Genomic DNA, 19,708 nt, shown 5'->3' on the forward strand with positions numbered 1-19,708 from the left:
TCAAGTCAATTAAAGCAAAATTGACGAAGTTATTAGTTATTGACGAAGTTGCTCATAAACGTTTTGCACTGGATTTTTGTGTGTTTAAAACTTTAAAGCGTTTTTCCCACAACTCACGTTTTCAAAGTCGGTGCCCCTCATAACTTCAAAACTACTGCACCGATCCTTTTGAAATTTTAAACACTATTTCTGTACATATTTTACGAGGTAACGCTGTCGAGTTTTTTTTTTTTTGCTCATAATTTTGATTTTGCAATGACAAATTAACCGATTTTTTCCCAAAAAATTGAGTTTTTCACTTCAAAGTCTTCGAAAAAATTAAAAAATTGCAATTTTCAAAAAACCTTTACAGCGTTACCTGGGGCGAACTATTATCTAACGAATGAATTTTCATTTTTTGATTACAAATGATCCAGCACCGAGTTATGAGGGGCACCGCAATTCAACTTTTTTTGGCGACACGTCCGGACAATTGCTACCATTGCCATATTTTCAAATATTTTTTTGTAAAAATTTTATTAAACATTCTTCTAATGTCATACTTTAATATACCGTTGGTTGAATAAATACATTTTAACTGTGTCGTCAGGAAAAAAATCACAAAAACATGGCTTTTTTCGCAATTTGAGCAATTTGAACATTGCTACCTGTAATGTTAACAAGGGCTGATATTATAGTAATAGTAATAGTAATAGTAATAGTAATAGTAATAGTAATAGTAATAGTAATAGTAATAGTAATAGTAATAGTAATAGTAATAGTAATAGTAATAGTAATAGTAATAGTAATAGTAATAGTAATAGTAATAGTAATAGTAATAGTAATAGTAATAGTAATAGTAATAGTAATAGTAATAGTAATAGTAATAGTAATAGTAATAGTAATAGTAATAGTAATAGTAAAAGTAATAGTAATAGTAATAGTAATAGTAATAGTAATAGTAATAGTAATAGTAATAGTAATAGTAATAGTAATAGTAATAGTAATAGTAATAGTAATAGTAATAGTAATAGTAATAGTAATAGTAATAGTAATAGTAATAGTAATAGTAATAGTAATAGTAATAGTAATAGTAATAGTAATAGTAATAGTAATAGTAATAGTAATAGTAATAGTAATAGTAATAGTAATTACTATGAAAAGTTATGAAAAGTTCAGCTTTTCATAACTAACAGATGCAGTTATTTTCAGTGCAAGGTTTTTACCATCCCTGCTTTAAAACTATGTTAATTTTAATTGCAAAAAATTTGTTTGCATCTCTCTCACAACGTTAACTTTTTTAATTTACATTTACATCAAATATTCATTTAGTTTTAAGAAATTCCAGGTATAAATATTTTTCGAAATATGTCTATTTTATAAAGTAATTCTAAAGTTCGATACTAGTGCCAATAATAGAAGAAATAATATGTGATTCTTCACGATATTTCTGGGCACAAAAGAGTAGGCCTGATTTATTTAAAAATATAACAATTATGAAAGCAAGCAGTCTCCATTATCAATGCTTATATTCCGGGTAGCAGCCATCCTCTAAGATTTGTCCTACCTGGCTGCTGTTGCTGCTGGTATCGACCGATTTCTGAATACGCTGTTGATGCTGATGGAGGTATAACGGTACTTTCTGTAATGGCATTTGCTGTTGACTTAAGTCCGTCGTATCGGATGACTGCAAAGTGCGAAATGGAAGAGGCTGGTTTACACTTCCACTGCTTTCCGTGCCTGTCGACGGTGGCGAGGGATAAAAGTCCCTCTGACTTACACTTATACCATTCGGGACTAGTGATAAACCCATTATAGAGTTGTTGACTACTGCTGCCTTTGCTGTAGATGATTGATGATCGACGTAATGCTGGTCGTGGATAAAGTTGTTCGCTGATGCCCCCGACATGAGCCCGATGTCGTTGTATGGTTGGGAATCCGACATAATTTCGGGTGGTGGCTGGTCCAATATCACGACAGAGACCACGTCCTCATTCGCCCACCGGGCTAACTGTTGTTGAGCTTGAATAAAGTCATCACTAAAAAATAATAATCATAACAGGAACAACGGCTTTTGGTAACAAAAAAAATAAAAATATATTGGCCTGTTAAGAATGTAATCATTCTTTTTAATTTTAGCCATGCATGTGTGTAAAGAAAAACAACAAAAACTTTAATTCTAAATCTTAATTGAGTATTTGCTTATCTTGTTGTGCTCCGGACACATAAACGCGAGACTAAATGGAAACAACTTTTTATACCTTATTAAATCAACAACCGAAATACCCCCTTATAATTTTGGTCAAAAGTGTGCAACGCACACTTTTCCAGTTTTCTTTTTTTGTTTTTCCGACCCTATAAGCTATATACTTGTATATATTTGGTATAGTATATTTGGAATACCTATATCTATCGACACACGACACATTTTTTTTTTATTGCTTACTTTTTTTTTTATCAACAATTTTGTGACGTTTTTTGTTCGTGAAAATTGAAAATTTTGTTCAATCACTCATCATTTTGCAAAAAATCAATATATCGCAATATACGTGTGTCGATAGCCGTTGATGTACAGAAACTAACACAACATGATTTTTTGTTCTAGATCAAAAATTAAGGACGTTAGGTGTTCGGCCATGGACCCCCTTTAAAAAAATAGGGCCTTCGAATAAAGGCTGCAGAGCCGCCATTTTGTTTTCGATTTATTAAACAAAAAATTTATTTTGTACTTTAAATATAATTTAATAAAACCTCATTTATAAGTTTTCGATTGGCTTTTTCATTTGGCCAAAAAAATTCCAGAAAATCAGCTTATTTTTCGTCTGTTACTCAGATGTTCCCCCTTAATGTAAAAAATCGTCATATTCAGTTTTTCCCAAAAATATAAAAATTTGAATACCTAGCGCGAAATCATTAATTGAGTGATATTTTTGAGCGAAAAAAAATAACAATCAAAAATAATGATTATTCATGATTTTTATTTTTCGATCATAGAGAATATGTAATTAAAATATGTAAATATGTAATTAAAAAAGTAAAAAAGAATATGTAAAAGCTATACGTAATTTATTAAGCTAGGAGAAGTTAGTAAGAAAATTTAAAATTCTATATTTTAAATAAGAGGGACAGGAAAGAGATATTATAGAGTAGAGACCATTGTAGTTCAAACATAATACCCTAAAAGGGTCATGCAGCGCATATGTCTAACTACAACGGCTAAGGAACAGAGGACTAAAGTTTCGGGTCCTTCTATTAGGAATGTTAAATTTTAAGCGTGTTAGTAAATGCTGGCTTTCTACATCCCCATTAAAAAGGTTAAGCAGAAAGACTACACCGAGCATTGTCCTACGATTTGTTAAGCCAGGTAAGTTTATAAGTAAAAGTCTGCTACTGTAGGATGGAAGCTGAAGATTTGCATCCCAGTATAGACCTCTAAGTGCGAATATTAAAAAATTCTTTTGTACGGATTCTATGCGGTCCTTAGGTACTCCATATTGGGGACTCCAGACACATGAACCGTACTCCAGTATCGGACAGGCCAAAGAAATAAATAATGTTTTGGTTATATATGGGTCATTAAATTCTTTTGACCACTTTTTAATAAAACCAAGGACTCCTTTAGCCTTATTAACCATTAAGGACATATGGTCGAAAAATTTAAGTTTAATGTCTAATAGGACGCCAAGATCATTAGCTTGAGTTAATTTCTCTAAGGCAATCCCATTAATAAAATACATAGCTTGCAGAGGGCAAGAACGATAAAAAGACATATGCTTGAATTTTGATCCATTAAGTATTAGATCAAGCTAAACACCATTTTTGAAAGTTATCAAGGTCAGACTGAACCAGACCAGACGGGACTGTATGTTTTTAAATAAGACTCTTTTTGTCCTTCCATTTAATTAGCTGGAGATCCACATTAAGAGGTCTTTAGGAAAACCCAACATATTCAGCTTACTCAACAAGAGTGAGTGATTAACTGAATCAAATGCTTTGCTGAAGTCTGTGTAAAATACATCGGTTTGATATCCCTTTCAAAAGCCATCTATGATATAGGATGTCGACTCCATTAAATTTGTGGTGGTGGAGCGACGATTAATAAAGCCATGCTGACAGGGAGAGATAATCGAAGAGCAAAGGTCTTGCAAATGAGGGGTAAATAATTTTTCAAATAACTTTGGAATTGCCGACCACTAAGAGATGCCTCTGTAGTTGGCAGAATTGGACTTTTTCCCTTTTTTTTTTTAAAGGAATTATGAAAGATTCCTTCCACTTAAGGGGAAAAATCGAGGTTTCCAAAGATAATTTGAAAAGTCTTAGAAGAGGTTTACACAGAGCCCTGGCGCAGTATTTTAGCACACAGCCTGGTACTCCGTGGGGGCCTGGCGAATAAATGGGTTTGACCCTTAAAAGATTAGATAATAAGTTGTTATCAGAGAAAAACGGATAGAAAATAAGATTTGCTGCTTGAATGTTATATGCGTAAGGCTGATCTGTCAATTTAGGCGGAGAATAAGTTGTTTGAAAAAATTCAGCGGAATTCGGGAATTTTCAAACGAAAGCAGGGGTGAAAAAGGCACGTGTTTACGCTTAGTGTTTACAAAATTATAAAACTGCTTTGGATCCCGAGTAAATTTTATCCGGCAGCGGCAGATATAATTCCTGTAACATTCAGCATTATGTACGGTAAAGTTCGACCGAGATATTAGATATCTTAAAAAATCAATACTACTGCAGGTTTTTTTATATTTAAGTAAAAGCTTATTTTTTTTATTTTTAGGTTAGTTAGGCACCTTGTAAACCAAGGAGGATTTGTTGATGCGGACGGATATTTCCATGGCACACATAAGTCAAAAAAATGTATTTAAAGTACAGTAAAATTTTTCTAAAGTGACATTAAGATCAGTGCATGCCAGAATATCGGACCAGTCATATGTATCGATAAGGTTATTAAGTTTATGAAAATCAGCATTACAAAAACAGCGAATTTTGTTTACCACCCGTGGAGACATCTGATCGGTACCAGGAATGGTTTCGATAGAGACCTCCAGCGTGGGGTGATATGGGTCCTCTGGGGTTGAGAGGGGAAAAGCTCTGGAGAGAACGGTACCATCAGGATCAGATACAAAATATAAATCTAAAAGTCGACCTAACGAATTTTTAACATGGTCAATCTGACCTAGGGACATGTCAAACATGTCCGCGGTGAAGTCATGGTGAGTGATAAGTGACAAAGATGGTGAGTTCTCGACATTGGACCACTTTAATTCTGGTATATTAAAGTCGCCCACCGCGACAAGCTGGTCACGATCAGTCATAAGATTAAATACGGATTGAATAGCGGACAAATGCTGCCAATATGTGGGCGGTTCAGACGAAGGCGGTATAAACAAACATGTAATATATAAAGATTTTTCGGACAAAATGATTTTAATGCAAATAAACTCAATGTCACCAAACTCTTGTGATTTCACCTCTTCAGAAGTAAGAGTGGAGTCTACCGAAATGAGGACTCCACCCCCCTTCGCTGAGGTCGATCCCTTCTTAAAGTGGTGTGCTTACTTACAAGGAAAAAATTCGGAGCTAAAGATCTCCGTCTTTAACCAAGTTTCTGTAAAGGCTATAATATGGGATGCAAAGAAAGAACTATCAGAATATAGTTTGGGAAGCTTACTACATAGCCCCTAGTATGCTGATAGGTAATTACTATTACTATTACTATTACTATTACTATTACTAGTAATAGTAATAGTAATAGTAATAGTAATAGTAATAGTAATAGTAATAGTAATAGTAATAGTAATAGTAATAGTAATAGTAATAGTAATAGTAATAGTAATAGTAATAGTAATAGTAATAGTAATAGTAATAGTAATAGTAATAGTAATAGTAATAGTAATAGTAATAGTAATAGTAATAGTAATAGTAATAGTAATAGTAATAGTAATAGTAATAGTAATAGTAATAGTAATAGTAATAGTAATAGTAATAGTAATAGTAATAGTAATAGTAATAGTAATAGTAATAGTAATAGTAATAGTAATAGTAATAGTAATAGTAATAGTAATAGTAATAGTAATAGTAATAGTAATAGTAATAGTAATAGTAATAGTAATAGTAATAGTAATAGTAATAGTAATAGTAATAGTAATAGTAATAGTAATAGTAATAGTAATAGTAATAGTAATAGTAATAGTAATAGTAATAGTAATAGTAATAGTAATAGTAATAGTAATAGTAATAGTAATAGTAATAGTAATAGTAATAGTAATAGTAATAGTAATAGTAATAGTAATAGTAATAGTAATAGTAATAGTAATAGTAATAGTAATAGTAATAGTAATAGTAATAGTAATAGTAATAGTAATAGTAATAGTAATAGTAATAGTAATAGTAATAGTAATAGTAATAGTAATAGTAATAGTAATAGTAATAGTAATAGTAATAGTAATAGTAATAGTAATAGTAATAGTAATAGTAATAGTAATAGTAATAGTAATAGTAATAGTAATAGTAATAGTAATAGTAATAGTAATAGTAATAGTAATAGTAATAGTAATAGTAATAGTAATAGTAATAGTAATAGTAATAGTCATAGTAATAGTAATAGTAATAGTAATAGTAATAGTAATAGTAATAGTAATAGTAATAGTAATAGTAATAGTAATAGTAATAGTAATAGTAATAGTAATAGTAATAGTAATAGTAATAGTAATAGTAATAGTAATAGTCATAGTAATAGTAATAGTAATAGTAGTAATAGTAATAGTGTACTTACGGTATATGGTATATACCTGCGATTTACCAGAGCCCTCCCCCAGTGATATATTTTAAAAGAAGAATAGTAAATGCCGTAAAAACAGAGTTTATTTGTTCAGCTTTTCATAACTAACAGATGCAGTTATTTTCAGTGCAAGGTTTTTACCATCCCTGCTTTAAAACTATGTTAATTTTAATTGCAAAAAATTTGTTTGCATCTCTCTCACAACGTTAACTTTTTTTAATTTACATTTACATCAAATATTCATTTAGTTTTAAGAAATTCCAGGTATAAATATTTTTCGAAATATGTCTATTTTATAAAGTAATTCTAAAGTTCGATACTAGTGCCAATAATAGAAGAAATAATATGTGATTCTTCACGATATTTCTGGGCACAAAAGAGTAGGCCTGATTTATTTAAAAATATAACAATTATGAAAGCAAGCAGTCTCCATTATCAATGCTTATATTCCGGGTAGCAGCCATCCTCTAAGATTTGTCCTACCTGGCTGCTGTTGCTGCTGGTATCGACCGATTTCTGAATACGCTGTTGATGCTGATGGAGGTATAACGGTACTTTCTGTAATGGCATTTGCTGTTGACTTAAGTCCGTCGTATCTGATGACTGCAAAGTGCGAAATGGAAGAGGCTGGTTTACACTTCCACTGCTTTCCGTGCCTGTCGACGGTGGCGAGGGATAAAAGTCCCTCTGACTTACACTTATACCATTCGGGACTAGTGATAAACCCATTATAGAGTTGTTGACTACTGCTGCCTTTGCTGTAGATGATTGATGATCGACGTAATGCTGGTCGTGGATAAAGTTGTTCGCTGATGCCCCCGACATGAGCCCGATGTCGTTGTATGGTTGGGAATCCGACATAATTTCGGGTGGTGGCTGGTCCAATATCACGACAGAGACCACGTCCTCATTCGCCCACCGGGCTAACTGTTGTTGAGCTTGAATAAAGTCATCACTAAAAAATAATAATCATAACAGGAACAACGGCTTTTGGTAACAAAAAAAATAAAAATATATTGGCCTGTTAAGAATGTAATCATTCTTTTTAATTTTAGCCATGCATGTGTGTAAAGAAAAACAACAAAAACTTTAATTCTAAATCTTAATTGAGTATTTGCTTATCTTGTTGTGCTCCGGACACATAAACGCGAGACTAAATGGAAACAACTTTTTATACCTTATTAAATCAACAACCGAAATACCCCCTTATAATTTTGGTCAAAAGTGTGCAACGCACACTTTTCCAGTTTTCTTTTTTTGTTTTTCCGACCCTATAAGCTATATACTTGTATATATTTGGTATAGTATATTTGGAATACCTATATCTATCGACACACGACACATTTTTTTTTTTTATTGCTTCCTTTTTTTTTTATCAACAATTTTTTGACGTTTTTTGTTCGTGAAAATTGAAAATTTTGTTCAATCACTCATCATTTTGCAAAAAATCAATATATCGCAATATACGTGTGTCGATAGCCGTTGATGTACAGAAACTAACACAACATGATTTTTTGTTCTAGATCAAAAATTAAGGACGTTAGGTGTTCGGCCATGGACCCCCTTTAAAAAAATAGGGCCTTCGAATAAAGGCTGCAGAGCCGCCATTTTGTTTTCGATTTATTAAACAAAAAATTTATTTTGTACTTTAAATATAATTTAATAAAACCTCATTTATAAGTTTTCGATTGGCTTTTTCATTTGGCCAAAAAAATTCCAGAAAATCAGCTTATTTTTCGTCTGTTACTCAGATGTTCCCCCTTAATGTAAAAAATCGTCATATTCAGTTTTTCCCAAAAATATAAAAATTTGAATACCTAGCGCGAAATCATTAATTGAGTGATATTTTTGAGCGAAAAAAAATAACAATCAAAAATAATGATTATTCATGATTTTTATTTTTCGATCATAGAGAATATGTAATTAAAATATGTAAATATGTAATTAAAAAAGTAAAAAAGAATATGTAAAAGCTATACGTAATTTATTAAGCTAGGAGAAGTTAGTAAGAAAATTTAAAATTCTATATTTTAAATAAGAGGGACAGGAAAGAGATATTATAGAGTAGAGACCATTGTAGTTCAAACATAATACCCTAAAAGGGTCATGCAGCGCATATGTCTAACTACAACGGCTAAGGAACAGAGGACTAAAGTTTCGGGTCCTTCTATTAGGAATGTTAAATTTTAAGCGTGTTAGTAAATGCTGGCTTTCTACATCCCCATTAAAAAGGTTAAGCAGAAAGACTACACCGAGCATTGTCCTACGATTTGTTAAGCCAGGTAAGTTTATAAGTAAAAGTCTGCTACTGTAGGATGGAAGCTGAAGATTTGCATCCCAGTATAGACCTCTAAGTGCGAATATTAAAAAATTCTTTTGTACGGATTCTATGCGGTCCTTAGGTACTTCATATTGGGGACTCCAGACACATGAACCGTACTCCAGTATCGGACAGGCCAAAGAAATAAATAATGTTTTGGTTATATATGGGTCATTAAATTCTTTTGACCACTTTTTAATAAAACCAAGGACTCCTTTAGCCTTATTAACCATTAAGGACATATGGTCGAAAAATTTAAGTTTAATGTCTAATAGGACGCCAAGATCATTAGCTTGAGTTAATTTCTCTAAGGCAATCCCATTAATAAAATACATAGCTTGCAGAGGGCAAGAACGATAAAAAGACATATGCTTGAATTTTGATCCATTAAGTATTAGATCAAGCTAAACACCATTTTTGAAAGTTATCAAGGTCAGACTGAACCAGACCAGACGGGACTGTATGTTTTTAAATAAGACTCTTTTTGTCCTTCCATTTAATTAGCTGGAGATCCACATTAAGAGGTCTTTAGGAAAACCCAACATATTCAGCTTACTCAACAAGAGTGAGTGATTAACTGAATCAAATGCTTTGCTGAAGTCTGTGTAAAATACATCGGTTTGATATCCCTTTCAAAAGCCATCTATGATATAGGATGTCGACTCCATTAAATTTGTGGTGGTGGAGCGACGATTAATAAAGCCATGCTGACAGGGAGAGATAATCGAAGAGCAAAGGTCTTGCAAATGAGGGGTAAATAATTTTTCAAATAACTTTGGAATTGCCGACCACTTAGAGATGCCTCTGTAGTTGGCAGAATTGGACTTTTTCCCTTTTTTTTAAAGGAATTATGAAAGATTCCTTCCACTTAAGGGGAAAAATCGAGGTTTCCAAAGATAATTTGAAAAGTCTTAGAAGAGGTTTACACAGAGCCCTGGCGCAGTATTTTAGCACACAGCCTGGTACTCCGTGGGGGCCTGGCGAATAAATGGGTTTGACCCTTAAAAGATTAGATAATAAGTTGTTATCAGAGAAAAACGGATAGAAAATAAGATTTGCTGCTTGAATGTTATATGCGTAAGGCTGATCTGTCAATTTAGGCGGAGAATAAGTTGTTTGAAAAAATTCAGCGGAATTCGGGAATTTTCAAACGAAAGCAGGGGTGAAAAAGGCACGTGTTTACGCTTAGTGTTTACAAAATTATAAAACTGCTTTGGATCCCGAGTAAATTTTATCCGGCAGCGGCAGATATAATTCCTGTAACATTCAGCATTATGTACGGTAAAGTTCGACCGAGATATTAGATATCTTAAAAAATCAATACTACTGCAGGTTTTTTTATATTTAAGTAAAAGCTTATTTTTTTTATTTTTAGGTTAGTTAGGCACCTTGTAAACCAAGGAGGATTTGTTGATGCGGACGGATATTTCCATGGCACACATAAGTCAAAAAATGTATTTAAAGTACAGTAAAATTTTTCTAAAGTGACATTAAGATCAGTGCATGCCAGAATATCGGACCAGTCATATGTATCGATAAGGTTATTAAGTTTATGAAAATCAGCATTACAAAAACAGCGAATTTTGTTTACCACCCGTGGAGACATCTGATCGGTACCAGGAATGGTTTCGATAGAGACCTCCAGCGTGGGGTGATATGGGTCCTCTGGGGTTGAGAGGGGAAAAGCTCTGGAGAGAACGGTACCATCAGGATCAGATACAAAATATAAATCTAAAAGTCGACCTAACGAATTTTTAACATGGTCAATCTGACCTAGGGACATGTCAAACATGTCCGCGGTGAAGTCATGGTGAGTGATAAGTGACAAAGATGGTGAGTTCTCGACATTGGACCACTTTAATTCTGGTATATTAAAGTCGCCCACCGCGACAAGCTGGTCACGATCAGTCATAAGATTAAATACGGATTGAATAGCGGACAAATGCTGCCAATATGTGGGCGGTTCAGACGAAGGCGGTATAAACAAACATGTAATATATAAAGATTTTTCGGACAAAATGATTTTAATGCAAATAAACTCAATGTCACCAAACTCTTGTGATTTCACCTCTTCAGAAGTAAGAGTGGAGTCTACCGAAATGAGGACTCCACCCCCCTTCGCTGAGGTCGATCCCTTCTTAAAGTGGTGTGCTTACTTACAAGGAAAAAATTCGGAGCTAAAGATCTCCGTCTTTAACCAAGTTTCTGTAAAGGCTATAATATGGGATGCAAAGAAAGAACTATCAGAATATAGTTTGGGAAGCTTACTACATAGCCCCTAGTATGCTGATAGGTAAGTGTTAATGGCGATACTAGTTTTTTGGGTTAGTGGACGAAGAAGAGGTGGAAGGTTGGTCAGTGGTTCTGATATCGGGTAGTTTAACTCCCACAGGTTCTATAACTTTTTTCTTCACGGAACTCGGCTGATGTTCTTGGTCGAAAATATTCTCTGGCCAAATACTGGGTGAACAAATCGTCTTGAACATCAGCGAGGGCACACGAATCTTGAAAGAAGACGTGCGCCGTATATAATTATATTTAAATTTAGCTATGTTCTCCCACCTTTATATCGTCTTTTGTCTTGGCTTTGATATACGCCGAGATATCAATCTCTGAAGTATCAGGGGCAAGCCGAAAAACAAATATATGCTTCGATGGAGGAATCACCTGTAAGGGTTTTGGTGCCGCAGGTACGAGAACTGCAGCATCAGTCGGTGCCGGTGGTCCGGACTGTGGAATACCCTTTTGGGTGACTCTAACCGGGGTTTCATTCACTAGGACCTGTGGTATCACTTGAAGGGATACCACAGAGGAGATATCAGACAATTGCTCATTTTCCTAGAGAAATTCGGACGGCGAATTGTTCTTAGTTCTAGCCCTTGGGTTGACCAAAGATATGAGCGGCTGCGTTATTGACGGCTGAGTAGGCTGAGGCGGATCACAAACAGCGAATTTCTTAAGCTTGGAAGACTCAGTTAGTAGCTGAAGGCTGCTAAACTGAGTGTCAAGCGCACAGAGTTGGTCATTGACTTTACAAAAAACAGTGATCAACTCTTTAAATCCATTCTTGGTCTGTCTCATGAACGACCTCATTTCGCCTTGGACAGCACGACAATTTTCACAACAATAGTGTATACCAGACCTACGGGAAATGGCATTCAAAACTGAGGCACTGAACCCGGCACACTTGGCGTGTACAATGTTTTCACATAGCCAGCAATGGATGGTAGGCTGGGATGAGGAAATTGTCTTGTTACAAGACTTCATAGAACAGAACAGTTTAAATTCCATAATTTTTAATAAGTAGAACAAAATTAATATATAACAAGAAAGGAAAGCTAACTTCGGGCGGAGCCGAAGTTTATATACCCTTGCAGTTAAAACCGGATATATATCGCAAACATCGGATATAGTTGGCCGATCCTTATGAGAATATCATAATAAAACTAAAAAAAAAAGTCCCAAACTTCTATCTTCAAAAACACGAAAGTTGGGTCATTTCCGATCGTTCAGTTATTTGGCAGCTATAAGATATAGTCGGCCAATCCTTATAAAATTTGGCATGTCGTAATGGTTTGCTAAAAATAGCTCTCGTGTCAAAATGGAACTCTGTAACTCTAAAAACACCAAAGTTATACCTTTTCCGATCAATCAGTTATATGGCAGCTATAGGATATAGTCGGCCGATCCGGACCGTTCCGACTTATATACTGCGTGCAAAGGAAAGAAGGGTGTGTGCAAAGTTTCAAGACGACAGCTTTAAAACTGAGAGACTAGTTCGCCTAGAAACAGACAGACAGACGGACAGACAGACGGACAGACGGACATGCTCATATCAACTCAGGAGGTGATCCTGATCAAGAATATATATACTTTATATGGTCGGAGATGTCTCCTTCACTACGTTGCACACTTTTGGACAAAATTATAATACCCTCTGCAAGGGTATAAAAAGTTAAAAAACACTATACCTTGAGCCACTGTGCCAAATAGGAAGCCGAAGCGGGAACTTTTGAGAGTGCAACAGAAAAATGCAGAAATAGAGATAAGACGGGGAAGAAGCAAAGCTGAGCTATGCTTGGAATTGAATTTAGACAAGTTATTAATTCGCCTCCAAATATACCACTGCACTTGCGAAGCGATACGATTTAAGCTTAAGATTTTTAAGATTCTCAATAAATTCGATTCACAAGTTAGTAAACACCTGTTTGCCAATAGATAACATAAACGCAGTGCGCACAAAAAAACACGACCGTTCGCTTAAGAGAAAGAGAGGGAAGTGATTATTTTGTGATTTTTAAAATAAAACTCATAATGATTACGGTCCCTGTAAAACACACATTCATTAAAGTTCTTCAAGATTTAGAAGCCTGAGGTCTACACTCTGATGCTTCGTTTCTTATTGAAAAATGGAACACTTTGCACATCTGTCGTAAAATCCACTTTTGCTTCACAACTTTGGAATTCAATAACAAGTCTATCCATCCTGTTCCTAACTTAAAAATACTTGGGAGCACTTTTGATTCCAGGTTTAGCTTTAAGGATCACTGTATCTTGTTAAGAAAACAACTTGAAACCCGAACTAACATAATCAAATTTCTTAGCTCCAAATTCTCACATATCCACTCTAATAGTCTAACCAACTTAACCCTCATCCTTTCCAAAATTGATTACGGCCTCCCTATCTACGGTTGGTTCACTACATCCAACTTGAAGAAAATCCAACCTTCATATCACTCATCAGCTCGTCGTTCAATCAATGCATTTCTAGTTCTAGCTGAAACAGGATTATCAAACATTCTCGATCGTTTAGAAATGTCGACAAAGAATCTTATTCCTAGGCTGCTCGCTAGCCCTAACCGATCGCTATTAGATATAAAAGATTTTATATCTACTTTAAAAAAAAAAACGCGCGACCAGAATTCTCTCAACCGTTCATAATAGCTCTTACTTCTCGATATTGCTGGGCCTGCCACCGCCCAAACAAAACACAAACACCCGCCTCCTTCCACCTTGTTTCCATATTTTCTGGAATAAACAAGCAGCTACATCACTTTACAAAAAGCGACACACCAAAAGAAGTCTTCCAATCACAATTCACATTTTCGAGAAGTCAATTAAGCCATAGAAACTGGCTTTATTTCGACGGCTCTAGAACAACACTGTCGTTATCATTCGCTGTTGTGAACAGTGATAACGTAATTTTATCCTGCGGGACTCTCTCGAACTTTAGCTCCATATTTACCATCGAGGCATTTACTGTTCTACAGGCCTGCCGATTCGCTTCCAACTCCAAACGGAAATTTGCCATTTGCTCGGACAGCCTTTCTACTATTTCTGCTCTTGAGAAACACAGGCACTCAGACCCAACAATATGCAAAATACAGAAGATTATCGCAAAATACAAAACAAAGATACTTATTGTTTGGGCCACCAGGCCAGGCACTAGGGAATTCTTGGAAACCAAAACGCCGACGTGGCTGCCCGATACATGAACACGGCAATTTTTCCCCACTAACACCAAAGATATCAAAACGCTTATAAAAGCTGCTACTGAACAAATACAAATAATGGATTAAAGTGTCTATAACCACAGATACAAATCCATAAGTCCATCCCGCGAAAAAGCCTCATTTCCGCCTGGTCCGCCTGGTCCGTATTTAGAAATCAATACTAAATATCAATGTACCAGGCCAAAAAACTAAGTATCTAGCACCTTACTAATATTAACGTTAGTATTTAATACTAGATTTAATATGTTTAAATAAAATATAAAAAAAACACCTTCTATCTTTTGCATCTTTCCTTTTTCTTCTCCTGGCTGGGATCAGCCGAGCAAATCCAATAACTGCGATTTAAATAATTGATCGGAAATGCCATAACTTTGGTTTTTATACCCTTGCAGAGGGTATTATAATTTTGTCCAAAAGTGTGCAACGCAGTGAAGGAGACATCTCCGACCCTACAAAGTATATATATTCATGATCAGGATCACCTCCTGAGTTGATATGAGCATGTCCGTCTGTCCGTCTGTCCGTCCGTCTGTCTGTCCGTCTGTCTGTCTGTTTCTACGCAAACTAGTCTCTCAGTTTTAAAGCTATGAAACTTTGCACACACCCTTCTTTCCTTTGCACGCAGTATATAAGTCGGAACGGCCCGGATCGGCCGACTATATCTTATAGCTGCCATATAACTGATTGATCGGAAATGGTATAACTTTAGTGTTTTTAAAGTTAGAGAGTTCAAATTTCAAATGAGAGCTAATTTTGGCAAAATAATACGACATGCCAAATTTCATAAGGATCGGCCGACTATATACTATAGCTGCAATACAACTGAAAGATCGGAAATTACCCAACTTTCGTATTTTTAAAGATAGAATGGAATTTAGTTCAGATTCTATTTTTGATCAGTTGATCCAACCTACCAAATTTCATAAGGATCGGCCGACTATATCCTATAGCTGCCATATAATTGCCATGAACGATCGGAATTGACCCAACTTTTGTGTTTTTGAATATAGAAAGCTGGAACTTGGTACAGATTATATTTTTGATCAGTTAATTTTATATTTATACCGACCAAATTTTATACCGACCGGCTGACTATATCTTATAGCTGCCATATAACTGAACGATGGAAATGGTTTTTGGTAGAAATACCAACTTTGCTATTTTTGAAGATAGAAGTTTGGGACTTTTTTTAGATTTTGTATAATAATAACTTGAGTTATATTATCATATTCTCATAAGGATCGGCCAACTATATCCGATGTTTGTCGATATATATATCATGTTTTAACTGCAGGGGTATATCAACTTCGGCTCCGCCCGAAGTTAGCTTTCCTTTCTTGTTTTAAACTAAGACTGTTGGGATATTGTATGGGTTATATTTGTGCCAAATATAAAGTCCAGCTGACTTTATCCTATAGCTGCCCCATAACTGAACGATCCAATTTGAATTCTAAGAAATTGAATTTCTTATAAATTCTCATAAAAATCGGACAAAATCGATATTTGCGATATGCATCCGATCTTAGACGCAAGGGTATATCTTCTTTAACTCCATCCAAAGTTTGATTTCCTTTCTTCTATTTAAATATAATATTATGATATAATATCCCCCAAAATGGAAATTTCGTTGTTCATTAATATTTTTGGGAAATGTTTTCATGGCAAACTTCGCCAAATCGAATTTTTATTTATTAGACTTTTTATAGAATTTTTACAGACTTTCTACTTTTCTTCTCTACTGAATTGCCTCAGCTGTTTTTTTCCTTACCAAATTGTTTTTGTGCAACAATTTGTTGCTGAAAATTCATGCTATTAAACTTTTAAAGTTAGTTTAAGTTTTGCTGGGAGAGATGAATACCAAGTATAATATCTCGGATTCGGAATCTCGACATAACCTCATCTGTCAAGCTGGCTGGGCCTTATTGCAACGCAACAAGGCAACTGTTTTTTTTCATGTTTCGCCCAACTCATAGCATCGATGGCTGCTCAGGCATACCCTAAAGACATAGCCACCGGAGAGGGCTTGGGCTTCTTCGGTTTTTTACCCACACAGTACACGAAAATGTTTAATATTCGGCGTTAGTTTGACACTTGAGCGTAGTCGCTCTCTACATTCTGCCTATGCACTGCAAACAACACTGGAAAATGAACTGAAATGAATTGAGTAAAAATGAAAAATATTTTCCCCACTTGTTGTATTTCTTCGGTAAATCTTTTTTCGCTGCCGAAACCTATAAAATTTTTTAAGGTCCTTTATAATTTCATACGCAGCGCACTCTAAGATCTGCTCAGTGTTGAACTTTAATTTTTTCACCAATACACTCCCACTTTTCTTTTGCTTTCTTCGTCCACACCCCTGCTTATTTTGTGTATTGGAAAATTTTAATAGGCGAAAAGCTCAAAGAATTGTCTCTCTTTCGTCATCGAAAAAAGAAAAAAATCTTTGCTTGGCCAAGTGATGGCTATGAAGTTGAACGTTCTGCGTCTGGAGGATTAGAAGTTAGAGGTAAGGATACCCAGAAAGTTTAAGTGTTTTCACGGTGGAAGGGAGGAAGCGTAAAAATGTCAATTAACCTTTAGATAAAACCAGTACAAAAAACGATGCAAAGAGTCCCTATTTTCCTGGAGGTGAGATTGAAGGTTTTATTACTACCAAACCGGCTTGGAATTTTAATTTAAGCAAGGTGGTTACTTAGACTTCAAGCGTTCAAGCTCAAAGTCAAATGTAAGACTTGAATATCATCGGCTTTTAGTATCATCAAAATTGCAGAAAATTTGTGACGAGGAAATTGTAGACAACATGTCTTGTCTGCAGATCGTGGAGTGCGTCATCTTAAAATAGTCTTTATACCCTTGCAGAGGGTATTATAATTTTGTCCAAAAGTGTGCAACGCAGTGAAGGAGACATCTCCGACCCTATAAAGTATATATATTCTTGATCAGGATCACCTCCTGAGTTGATATGAGCATGTCCGTCTGTCCGTCGGTCCGTCTGTCCGTCTGTCCGTCTGTCTGTCTGTCCGTCTGTCTGTTTCTACGCAAACTAGTCTCTTAGTTTTAAAGCTATCGACTTGAAACTTTCCACACACCCTTCTTTCCTTTGCACGCAGTATATAAGTCGGAACGGCCCGGATCGGCCGACTATATCCTATAGTTCCCATATAACCGATTGATCGGAAATAGTATAACTTTGGTGTTTTTAGAGTTAGAGAAATCAAATTTGACACGAGAGCTATTTTTGGCAAAGCATTACGACATGCCAAATTTCATAAGGATCGGCCGACTATATCCTATAGCTGCCATATAACTGAACGATCGGAAATGACCCAACTTTCGTGTTTTTGAAGATAAAAAGCTGAAACTTAATACAGATTCTATTTTTGGCCAGTTGATCCAACCTACCAAATTTCATTAGGATCGGCCGACTATATCCAATAGCTGCCATATAACTGAACGATCGGAAATGGTACTTGGTAGAAATATCAACTTTCGTATTTTTAAAGATAGAAGTTTGGGACTTTTTTTAGATTTTTTATTTTAGTTAATTAGTTTTATTATGATGTAATCATAAGGATCAGCCAACTATATCCGATGTTTGCGATATATATCCGGTTTTAACTGCAAGGGTATGTAAACTTCGGCTCCGCCCGAAGTTAGCTTTCCTTTCTTGTTTTCTATTCAGGTATGAACTATAATAAAAAAGGATCGGTATTGATGCGAGAAACTTGCACAGGTATACTAGTATCAATGATATCGTTTATTATCATTATGATATTCACTCTTGACGCTGGCAGATAAGGGAGGCGGAGGCGTGACTGCTATGAAGAGCTGGCTACAATTAAAAGTCTGGTGGCCACAGATAGACCGAGATGTTGAGAAATTTATAAAAGACTGTAAGGATTGTTGCAATTTATTCATTGTATTAGTAGTTAGGCATGTGCCCCGAACTTGTCTCGACCGGGCGTACTTCGTATATGCGACATAAGTTCCCCCTGTCTCATTCTTTCGCCCATGGTGTGCGACTTCTCTACTAAAATGCATTTGACTGATAAGCTCAGAGTAGCTTCAATTGTCTCGAACTCATCGTGCCGTTCGGACCACCGACTTCGAGCCGTCGTTCCCGCTCCACAAATATAACATAATAAAGGCATTTCTGGGAAGGTCAGCTGTGAACAAAGCTCTGTGTGTAGAAGGGACCCTCCTCAGAAATAAACAGCACCGGACAGCTATCGTGTATCCGCGCCGTAAGCGATACCAACGAATCACTTGTATTGCCGCCTCTAATAAGCAGCCTTACACATCCCCTCTTTACCACAACTTTCTACCCACCCACTTCCTATCTTAAAACACCATCTCACCTCGGCCCGGAATACGGTGTTACTCGTGTCGTGTTAACCGTGTCAAGAGTCACCTTGGCTGGGGGCCTGGGATGCAAATTTTGCCCAGTCTCTAGGATCAGGATGGCTCAGGGCACAGGATAACTGGGTACCCCCTGTTCTATGAAGCCTTACGCGGGCGGGGGCTGGGGTGGACCATTTTTTCTCCGCAACTCGTGAGACCACCTATGGACATTTCAAGCAACACAAAAAACTAGTTGGAATGCCCAAAAAAAAAAACCCCAACCTAAAACCCATGACCTCGACGAGTGAGTCCGGTCAAAATGGCGAAGATGGCGAGTAAGCCCACCTGTCAAACCAAAGTCGATAAGCCGGGTGGCTAAAAAAGGTGTAATGGGCAAGGAGTGTGCCACCATTACATGGCATGACGCCAACGCCCACAGCCCCGAGGGACAACCCAAGTGAGAACGCTCCCAGGATGTGCAAGAAGACCAATGGCAAAGAGATCACGAACGCAGTTAAAAATGTCCTTTGTGGAGATAGCCAAAGCCACTTAGCCATGGAACCATGCCCCGCACATGTATGTAAAGATGTTGGGTGGTTCCAGGAGAGCGTCAAGATTGTGACAATAAGCGGTCAGTGGAGCTGTTTGAATTGGCGGTACAGGAGCTTGGGGAGGTCTACAACTACTAAACAACCAGAGGGTCTCCTTCGGCGATAGCGCAAAGTACCTAGGGGTGGTACTAGACAGGAAATCACCTTAGAATCCAAACAT

The 19,708-nt window shown here is 36.0% G+C and overlaps 2 protein-coding genes across 9 annotated transcripts in view; both read right to left on the reverse strand.

Annotated features, from left to right (window-relative positions):
• Nucleotides 1-1,158: 1,158 nt before the first annotated feature.
• On the reverse strand, nucleotides 1,159-2,397 carry LOC108133835 (uncharacterized). The gene is made up of 2 exons (XM_017253918.3): nucleotides 1,760-2,397; nucleotides 1,159-1,666 (listed from the first exon to the last, which is right to left on the reverse strand). The coding sequence occupies exons 1-2, from the start codon at nucleotides 1,922-1,924 to the stop codon at nucleotides 1,499-1,501; spliced, it is 333 nt and encodes a 110-aa protein (XP_017109407.3). The 5' UTR covers nucleotides 1,925-2,397; the 3' UTR covers nucleotides 1,159-1,498.
• A 4,431-nt stretch (nucleotides 2,398-6,828) lies between these two features.
• The window catches only part of mmd (disintegrin and metalloproteinase domain-containing protein mind-meld), a 747,894-nt gene continuing 735,014 nt past the window's right edge, over nucleotides 6,829-19,708 (reverse strand). For 6 of the 8 annotated variants that reach the window (XM_070281095.1, XM_070281011.1, XM_070281047.1 and 3 more), the window contains one exon: nucleotides 6,829-7,718. In XM_070281095.1, coding sequence (XP_070137196.1) covers nucleotides 7,199-7,718 — 520 coding nt within the window. In that variant the 3' untranslated portion in view covers nucleotides 6,829-7,198. The remainder of the gene's footprint in view (nucleotides 7,719-19,708) is intronic. The other 2 variants (XM_070281164.1, XM_070281148.1) reach the window with 2 other exon arrangements.

Source organism: Drosophila bipectinata, chromosome XL, assembly GCF_030179905.1.
Source record: "Drosophila bipectinata strain 14024-0381.07 chromosome XL, DbipHiC1v2, whole genome shotgun sequence".
Classification (NCBI taxonomy): Eukaryota; Metazoa; Arthropoda; class Insecta; order Diptera; family Drosophilidae; genus Drosophila; species Drosophila bipectinata.

Coding starts and splice junctions, on each gene's coding strand:
- LOC108133835 (XM_017253918.3), bottom strand. CDS start 1,924: ATGTCGGATTCCCAACCATACAACGACATCGGGCTCATGTCGGGGGCA. Junction 1,667..1,759: donor TAGTCCCGAATGGTATAAGT/GTAAGTCAGAGG, acceptor CGCACTTTGCAG/TCATCCGATACGACGGACTT.